The sequence below is a fragment of the Dendrobium catenatum genome, unplaced genomic scaffold (assembly GCF_001605985.2).
Source record: "Dendrobium catenatum unplaced genomic scaffold, ASM160598v2 fragScaff_scaffold_1365, whole genome shotgun sequence".
NCBI lineage: Eukaryota > Viridiplantae > Streptophyta > Magnoliopsida > Asparagales > Orchidaceae > Dendrobium > Dendrobium catenatum.
The window spans coordinates 162,914-173,332 of record NW_021319827.1 but is presented as its reverse complement, the minus strand read 5'-3'; the positions used below and the strand labels follow the sequence as shown (position 1 = coordinate 173,332).

Sequence of the window (10,419 nt, the reverse complement as noted above, 5' to 3'; positions counted from 1 at the left end):
ATATGTTTATGCAAGAAATGAGGATAGCACCGCATGGACTCTTCCTTCTTGTGTTGGAAGAAAACCATCCTCAGTCAATAGTGCCTGAAATACTTCAACCGATACTTCAACTGTATGCTGATGTGTTAGTGCAAGAAGTTCCTGCTGGACTGCCGCCCTTGAGGGATATCCAACATCAGATCGAGCTCATACCTGGATCAGTCCTTCCCAATCGGCCAGCATACCGGATCCGTCCTGATGAACATTTAGAGCTGCAACGTCAAGTAGCTGAACTGATTGCAAAAGGATTCATTCGTCCCAGTGCCAGTCCGTGTGCGGTTCCCACTCTCTTGGTTCCGAAGAAGGATGGGACTTTTCGTATGTGTATCGACAGTCGCTCTATTAATAAAATCACGATAAAGTATCGATTCCTGATTCCAAGGGTAGACGATCTCTTCGATCAACTTCATGGAGCTGTAATTTTTTCCAAAATTGACTTGAGGAGTGGATACCACCAAATCCGGGTGCGACCAGGAGACGAGTGGAAGACCGCGTTTAAAACGCGAGAGGGTTTATATGAATGGACAGTGATGCCATTCGGTCTCTCAAACGCACCTAGTACCTTTATGCGATTGATGAATCAAGTGTTTCAACCACTTCTGAATAAGTGTGTGGTTGTATACTTCGACGACATCCTTGTGTACAGTTCCACGGTGGAAGAGCACCTTTCACATTTGAAAAATGTATTTAACATTCTTCGTGAACAACAACTGTTTGCCAACCCACTGAAGTGTCATTACATGACAGATAAAATTTCATTTCTGGGATTCATCATTTCACCACAAGGCGTGGAAGCTGATCCTGTGAAGATTGATGCAATTGTTCACTGGCCAACACCTCAATCGGCTACGGAAGTTCGCCAGTTTCATGGCTGAGCTTCCTTCTACAGGCGGTTCATTCAAAATTTTAGTTCTATAGCAGCTCCCCTCACTGAGTTACTCAAAACTGAGAAATTTCAGTGGACTCCAACTGCTGAAATTAGTTTTGAACAGCTTAAGCAAGCTGTTTCGACAGCTCCTGTTCTGGCATTACCAGATTTCAAGGAGATATTTGAGCTAGATTTTGATGCATCTAACTTGGGAATTGGCGCAGTGCTTAGTCAAAGAGGCCATCCCATTGCCTTTTTTAGCGAGAAATTCAGTGATGCTCGGAGGAAGTACTCAGTTTATGACAAAGAGTTTTATGCAAATTTTCAAGCTTTACACCATTGGGATCATTACCTTCTACCCCATGAGTTCATTCTATTCTCCGATCACGAGGCCTTACGCTTCCTGAATTGCCAAAAGAAATTAAATGGTCATCATGCTGCTTGGGTAGAGTATTTGAGTGCCTTTCATTTCGTTCTAAAGCACAAGTCAGGGAAGTGCAATCAAGTTGCTGACGCCCTTAGTCGTCGTCTGATCTTAATTCAAACATTGCAAGCCAAAGTTACAGGGTTTGATTTGCTCAGCGAATTATATCCGAAAGATCCTGATTTTGGAGTTTTGTGGAGCAAATGCCAGAACGGTCCATATCAGTTATATCACAGAGAACATGATCAACTCTTTTATGGCAATAAACTATGTATTCCGCAAGGTTCTACAAGACTCGTTCTCATCAGTGAAAGCCACGAAGCAGGTATCGCAGGGCATTTCGGGAGAGATAAAACTCTTGCTTTAGTCAAAGAGCATTTCTTTTGGCCACTCCTTGCTCGGGATGTAGACAGATTTGTAAAACGCTGTCGAGTTTGTATAGTAGCTAAGACTCATGGACAGAAGCTGGGGTTGTATACGCCCTTACCAGTACCTGAAGGACCTTGGGTTGAAGTCAGTATCGACTTTGTGCTTGGCTTACCGCGTACACAAAGGAACAAGGATTCAATTATGGTCGTGGTGGACCGATTTTCCAAGATGGTTCATTTTGTACCATGTAACAAAACATTAGATGCAACTCATGTCGTCGATTTATATTTCAAAGAAGTGGTGCGCCTACACGGTATACCGAAGACCATCACCTCTGATCGTGACGTCAAATTTCTAAGTCATTTTTGGAAGACCTTGTGGGGAAAATTAGGTACCAAGCTTCAATTCAGTTCTACCGCCCATCCCCAAACGGATGGACAAACGGAAACTGTCAACAGGAGTCTGGGCAATCTACTCCGGTGTTTTGTGGGCAAAAATCAGAGACAATGGGATCTAATTCTGCCACAAATTGAATTTTCTTTCAATAGATCAGTGAATCAGGCTACCGGACATACTCCCTTTTAGGTAGCTTACGGTCATAACCCCTTAACTCCTACTGTTTTAATTCCCCAGGTATGCCAGGAACAATTTAGCACCGATGGAGCTCAAAGGACCAAGGAGATACAACGATTGCACAAAAAAGTACAAGAGCTCATTCAGAAGCATAACCAGAAGTGTCAAACGGCTGCAAACAAATCTCGGCGAGACGTTCAATTCAAGGAAGGCGATCAAGTCTGGATCCGACTTCGAAAAGAGCGGTTTCCCGTTGGTGCCTTCAGTAAACTTAAGCCGAAAGCTGATGGTCCATTTAGAATCATCAAGAAAATCAACAACAATGCATATCAACTTGCTCTTCCTGGTGATTATAACATATCGGCCACCTTTAACGTAGCTGATCTATCACCTTATTTTGAACCTGAAGTTTCTTCTACCCCGGGAGAATGACGCCGGGCTATATACACACGTCACAGTCGTTATTCCAGCTACACAACTTCAGTAGTTACGTTATATTTTTTTTAGTTTCTTTCCCTCTGTATTGCCTTTAGTATACCTGTCGTTTGTATAAATACTAGTAGTCATTGATTAATAAGCAGGTTGATTGTTTTGGAATTATATTTCCTTTTCTTGGTAATGCTTCTGTATCCTGGCAACCGTCAGGTGGTGAATTAAGCATTGTTCGTCTGTATCCTGAAGACTCCAACGACGGTACCCTGTGTTTGCCTTGGGTCCGTTATTTGCTTCCTTTCAGGTGGTGGTGTTCTGAGATGCTTCTTGATTTAAAGAAGACGACGTATCTGACTGTGAATTGATACAGTGAGGCGTACGATTGAATTATCAATTGTATCACTTCGTTGTTCAAGACCGCGACGTTATTTTTGTCCCAGTCCAGTGTCAAGTTGAATATATTATAGTTTCATCAGCAACATGTTTTGGATGAGAAGAATATCATAAGATTTTCAACAACCTCAATTAAAGACGACTTATATATATTGTGATAACAAAGCCACAATATCTATGACAAAAAATCTGGTGTTTCATGGTAGATCGAAGCATATAGAACTCCGACATCATTTTGTAAGAGAATTTGTGAAAAAAGGAACCACTGCAATCAAGTATTGTTCTACTGAAGATCAAGTTGCTGATGAATTCACAAAAGCTTTCAATTTTCAAAAATTTGAGAGATTTCAATCAAATCTTGGTATACAAATTTTGTATTAAGGGGATGTGTTATAAATTAATGCAAAAATAGTTATCATTAGCGTTATTAAAACTTAAACCGTTGTATTAGTGAAAAGGTGTCATTTGTGTCATATGATTTTTTAGTTCTTTCTTTATTTAAAACTTTTATTGTCCGTGGATGCATATATGAGAAGAAAAAAATTGTATCTTACAGTTCTACTGTTTGTGAAAAGTTTATTAAGAAGATTTTTGTTTTCCAATTTTTTCCAACACTTGGCTAAGTCAGTATTTTGTTCGCAACAGGATGCAATTATTATTTTCTCATGCTTTTAAAAAAAAATGTTTATCTACTTAGGTAGGTCACGGGAAATAAGTTTATGACAAGGTTAATTAAGTCTTTGTCACTTCTGTATATCATAGTCCAATTATTTTATTTAAAAAACACATTTTTTTATTATTGTTTTTATTTTAAGATAATAAAATTACTTTAAATTTCGATACTACTCAATTATCTAACTTTTCTTATACTTCATCAAATAATTTTTTTTATTATTTTCTCATGCTTTTAAAAAAAATTTATGATGATTTTTTTTTTTTGCAACCAAAATAATTAAATTATTTTTTTCTAATAATTTTACAATCAAATTACAAAGCACTAGACATTCCAATTAGAAACTATGACTTAGTTCGGAACGGCTTTTTCATTGCTTTCTAAAACAGAATTTTAATACAAAAATAACAAAATTTGTATTAAAACTCAGTTTTAGGCAATAAAAAAGGTGTCCCAAACGAAGCCTAAGACATCATTTGCTATGATTTCATCCTTCACCAAGAAGTTGTAGCTTTATGTGATCATCATTCGAGCTTTCCATAATAACAATACATAAATAAATTAGAAATTAAAGTACGGTATTGATGAAAACTATTATTTTTTTAATTTATTTAATTTAACATTGAGATCACATAGTTATCAGTGAACATGACCAAATTACTATTCAAGGATTTTGACTCTATTCTATAAATAGAATCTTTTATGGGGAATGAATTATATTTAAGCATCACGGAGCTTCTAACTTGTAATTTCTTTATTCTTGTTCTATACTTCTTCTGAGCAGATGGTCGCTTTGTTTATCAAACGCTCAAGTTAATTTCCACGAACTCCAATTTCAAATTCGCTCAATTTCTTTCAGGAAGATTAGCAACTTGAAATTTATTAGAAATTTTTATGACTTAAAAGATAATAAATTCACTATTACGAAGTTCTATTTAATTATTATGCCTAGCTTTGGACTTCTATTTCTAAAAACAATTTCATTATACACAAAGATACCCATACATCTCATTTTTTTTTTCTAAATAATGCATATGCTATCACTATTAAGGCTTAGTTTGGACGGCTTTTACTGTTTCTTAAAGAAATTTAAGTAAAAATTTACTTTAAGAAGCCATAAAAAAGTCATCACAAAGAAAACCTAAGTTTAGGAGCAGAAAGTCCAAATCTGGCTAGCAAGTACTTGCACACTGCACACACATTTCCAGTATTTTTTTTTCTAGTTCCTAATCCCACACCAAACCAAGCAAGAAAAGAACAATCTTGCTGCATATGCAAATAACATCTAGCAAAACAAAATATCACAGAAGATCACCCATTCTCAGCGCCGGCGGTGTGGAAGAGTGTCGGCGAGGCGAGAAACAAGGTAAAGTGCGTTGCACGTGACCCTCCGAGCCTCCGACACGTGGGCCGATACGGAGCGGTGAGTGGAAGCAGGAAGCCGGCGGATGGCGTCGAGGCACGTGTCGTCGTCGGTGAGTGCAGCGCTGGCCCACGTCAAGGCGTTATCGAGATGCCAGCGCGAGTTTTCTTGCCGGAGGTGGCGGATCTCGGCAGCGGCGCGGGCTAGCTGGTCGCTGGAGTCGGAGAGCTGCTCGACACAGTCGCGGACGGCTGGCGGGGGAGGAGAGGGGAAGTGACGGAGGAAGGAGTGGGCATTTTGAGCAGAGGTTGCAGCGGCGGAGACTGCGTCGACGGCAAGCGCGGTGGGTGTGCGGGCGGCGGAAGGGGAGAGGGTGCGGATGCAAAGAGAGGGATAGCGGGCGTGGGCGCAGGAGGAGAGGACTAGTGAGGAAGGAGGGAAGGCGGCGGAGGAGGTGATGGGAATGAGGAAGAGAGGAAACAGGTGGAGAAGGGAAAGCACGGCCATTGAAGCAAGGCTGAGTGAAGGTTTAGGAGTGTGAGGAGAAAGTAATGGCTGGGCAGACTTATTATGTTGGAAGTTGGAAGCAATTGGCCTCCTATATTGAAGTAATTACCATAACGCCATTAGTCTCTGCAAGATTTTTTTTTTAATTATCTCGAATATAAAAATAATATAAATTCTTCATTTATATTATATTAATCTTAAAATATATTTAATTATTTTTAAGACATCTTAATTAAAATTATATTAAAATATACTTAAATAATTTTCCATTTTCAAAATCACATCGAGCTATCCACAATGTTAAGTGAAGCTTCAAATTTAACAACTATAATTTCAACTTTATTTAATTAAAGTATTTTTTATCTTTCATATTTAATTATTAAATTTAAATGATCTAATCAGGACTGAATTGACTCCAAATTAAATGATTCTCACTCAAATTCAATGAGTATCTAGTAAAGATAGATTTAAAAAATTCAATTTTTTTAAAAAATAATATAATATTTAATTTATTAATTATTCATAGATGATATTAATTTTTTATAAATTAAAAATAATAAAAAAAAACTATTATAAAGTGTGAGAGTAGCATACATTGGCCATTTTTTTTGACGGTTCAAAAAAAATTATACTAAAAATTTGCTTTAGAAATAATAAAAAAATTGTCACAAAAGAATTCTTAGTAATTAGGGATGCAAATTAGTCGAGTTGAGTAGTGGCCTTATCGAGCTCAGTTTATAAGATATATAGTCGGCTCAAACTCAAGCTCGAGCTCGAGTCGAGCTCAAAAGGTGAGCTCGAACTCAAGCTCATCCCACAGTAAACGAGCTCAAGCCGGCTCGCAAGCCTCGGTGGAATTTTTAAAATATTGGCGGAATTTTTTTAAAATTTTAGCTGGAATTAAAAATTTCTAAATTTAGTAAATATATTTAGCCTTTATTATTAATTTTTTAAATATTTAAATTTAATAAATAAAATAAAATTATGTTTAAAATATTTCTAATTATTTGAGTCTGCTTGTGAGCTCACGAGCCAAGCCTCATCAAGCTAAAACTCGACTCGTGAGCTTGATAAGCCCGGCTTGCGACCCCATAAAAGAGTCGAACTTGAGCCGGCTCGACCCACTTACACCCCAACTTTGTATAATTTTTTAAAGGATTTATGGCCTTTTTTTTAATAAATGAATTTGTTCCACAAATTTTATGAGTTATTAATCATCATTCTCAAAAAACAAAAAATAATCTGATTTTAAAAAATAGAGATAATAGTAAGGCGCAATATTAGTTACAAATATATAATTAGCTATAATTCAGTAAAATAAAATCTTAAATTAAACTCGAATTTATTTTTCAACCCAAATGAAGTTAAGGAGCACCGCTTTTGAATAGTACCTAACTTTCTTTGAAATAATTCATAGATAACGATATAGTCGACTTCTACTTTTCTGTTGAAGGGACAAAAGGATGGGGGAAAGCCCCTCTCAAAGCCACGTGAATGAGCAGTCGAAAGGAGGAAGAAACGAAGGTCCACCATGTGCCGCCGATGTCCTCTTAAAAAGCATTCAATTAATACAATTACCTCATAGAGGAAGAAGGATGTGAAGAGGCGGGTTAGTTCTTTGTTGGGAGTTAGTACTATGTACTATATGAGAAACCAAGCATTGAATTACTTTGGTCGGCAATGAATTCATACGATATCCCATTTTCATGTGCCTTAGGTCAATGCCTAAATGGACAATTCACACACATGTCTGTGTGGACATCGAACTCCGTTCGTAGACCAATCAGAATGCGCCATGTCACCCTGTACTCGGTACCGTAGTTCGGTACTGCTCGATACCACTGACGTACGAGCATACTGGTTAGTCTCCGGACGATATTCTTGTAACTAAAAAAGTGATTTGAATTTTAGCTTTAAAGTTTGAGGTTACCTATTCTATTGGTTTTGATTCATCAACATTCCTAAGACTATTTCAGGTATTTTTTGTTTAGTTTTTAACAATGGCTTCATTAATATAATGTTTCATATTTTCTTTGGAGTTGTGCTATTAAACCTAAGAATGTGAGGTCTCAATCTTATTTCTTCATCTAATCATAACACAAATTGCAAAATGAAAAGAAAATGATGGGTGTGAATCGAAGTTAGTTTGTTAAAATTGTGACGGTTCTCTAATTGTTGTTTTATTGAAAAACTATGGCATTTAATGCCCAGCCTGGAAAGGCCTTATTGCTATATACCGTTTTTATGCGTAATTAAATTTATTGTGATTGATTATCAATTGGTATGAATCTCGATGTGAAAGTGGAATTAATTTTTTTAAAAATTAAATTCATTATCATTCGAACTCTAATTTTAACAAATTTATAATTAAATTGAATATCTCTTCAAAATAATCTCAATAGTACACATGGGCGGATCCAACTTCTTTTTTCACAGTGGTAAAAAAAAAAATTTAGTGGGGGATGAGCAAAGATGTTTATGATTGATAAAATTAGGGCAAAATGCCCATATTGAATATAACAAAATCAAGTTCATTCAATTCATCGATCATTAAAGCATTTAAATGCTAAAAGAATCTATGATTAAGTAAATCAATATGGGTCATCCAATGATGTATTAGGGATTATAGCTAGTATAACTAAAATACTACTCTTTAAAATTATAAATATACTCATATTGTATACACATAGGAGGCATTAATTTAGGTTGGAGAAAACTTTTAGACATGAAGAACTCTGAAGTTTTACTCGATATTCAATATTGACAATTGCCGTCAACAACCACCATAATTTCTCCACTTCTATTCATTTGTTGTCACTGAATTACAATAACTCATTTTCCTTAGTTCGATCATTATTAACTAACTATCATCATTTGACTATCATTATTCAACCACTGCTGTTCTACAACTAATGCCTCGTTAAAATCATCTAACATTTATCATGGTCCTCCTTTACTTCTCTAACATACTCTACCACAATTACATAAGATCAAGCTTGAGTCCTTAATTTATAATTTAAACTTCTTAAATTAAGCAGAATTGTAATTCTTTATAATGTTATTTATATAGTTAATTATTCATTCGAGGCAAGCCCTGCGGCATTTTCTCTTACAAAATTTTTCATAAAAAATATTATGCGTCTATTGCATTCCGCTTTTTTATATGCGTACATATTCAAAATCTTTAATCAAAATTATGATGCTAAGTTTTCTCTTTATCAGCACGCAAATTTTCAAAAATACAATAATAATATTAAAGATGGTTTAAAAATATATCTCCATTTTTTTGGTCCATGGATGGAAGGCAACTATTTATGGGATTTCTTACGTGCCCTTACAAACGATTTTTTTTTTTTTTTCATGTGAACGCACTATGCATTACTTTGAGTCTTTGACTGAGGCTTGATTTGGATAATATTTTACAGTTTTTTAAAGTAGTTTTTTGTATAATTTTTTTTAAAATTAAAAATTTTTTGTAATAAAAAGTTATTTTAGAAATCAATAAAAAAGTTATCCCAAATAAAGTCTAATTTATGACGCTCATATTTGTCTGTCAGTTGTGAGCTTTTGCTATCAACTAAGAAGTCTTGAGTTTGAATCTCCCTTATGTGATGTGTGTATAAGTGTGTCTTAATTGTCTTAAATATTCTTAAAAAAAAAAAAAACAAAAACAAAGCCTACATTTAAATCTAACAAACATACTAGTAGAAATAAAAAAATTCAGCCTGCTAGTTTGAACTTATAATTGAGAGCAAAGCACTGGAACTCTTTTATATTTTTATTAGAGAAATATAAATCACACAGACGGACACTTACACCAATGTTTTTTTTTTTTCAAAACAAAACTAACATATTAATAAAATCAGAAAGGGTTACATAAGAAAATGAGCAAAATTAAAAGAGAAAAAAGACAAAATACAATCAAATTAAGACTCAGTAATCAGCCGAGGCTCCCAGCATCCCTGAAGCCTCGCACGGACCATCCAGTAAGGTGAATAAAGCGCCCAAAAACCCACCAACTCGAGGAATATCACCAAAGGTTGCCACCAGCAAGATGACGAGGACACGAGCCTCAGCCACATTATAGTCCATAAACCATCGCATCTCCAAAAAGACCAAAAAAACCAGTAAAATAATCCCATTGAAACAGAAAAAGGCAACAAGAACAGAATAAAAAAAATTATCTTCTTCTCCGGCCCCTCCCATGCAATCTTCCACGAGAAGCAACCGAGATCACAGGTCTATCACGAACCAAAGTGAATTCGTTTCCAGGGTCAGATCTACCATAAAAATCCAGAGAGGCCAAATCACAATCCAAAAATTCGGATTCAGATTCAAATTCAGACGAGTCATGCAGCCAATTCACATGGTTCATAATATAAAAACCAGAATTAACACCCAACCGATTGGCCATAGTGTGCGTGTCGACCAAGTTTACAGTGACATCAACAAAAGTGTTAGAACACACCGAATTTCCAATCATAGTATCACTACAGGAAAAACACTGAAAACCGGCGGTTTTTTCCGGCGGTTAGTGTAGATTTACCGGCGGTTTTTAACGTTACCGGCGGTCTAACGGCGGTTTGTTAACCGCCGGTAAAAACGGCGTAGGAAACCATTTCCGACGGCTTTTTACCGGCGGTTAATTTTGTGCGGCGGTTTTCCGGCGGCCAATACCGCCGGTGACCACCGGAATTTTAACCGTCGGTCTTCCGGCGGTTAGGCCGCCGGTATTGTAACCGCCGGAAAACCGCCCGGCGGTTGTCCGGCGGTTAAAC

General features: G+C 36.4%; 1 protein-coding gene across 1 annotated transcript; it reads right to left on the bottom strand.

The window, feature by feature from the left end:
* Window positions 1–4,897: 4,897 nt before the first annotated feature.
* LOC110101432 (pectinesterase inhibitor 3-like) lies at window positions 4,898–5,672 on the bottom strand. The gene has a single exon (XM_020829337.2). The coding sequence runs from the start codon at window positions 5,639–5,641 to the stop codon at window positions 5,093–5,095; it is 549 nt and encodes a 182-aa protein (XP_020684996.1). The 5' UTR covers window positions 5,642–5,672; the 3' UTR covers window positions 4,898–5,092.
* Between the last annotated feature and the right edge of the window lie 4,747 nt (window positions 5,673–10,419).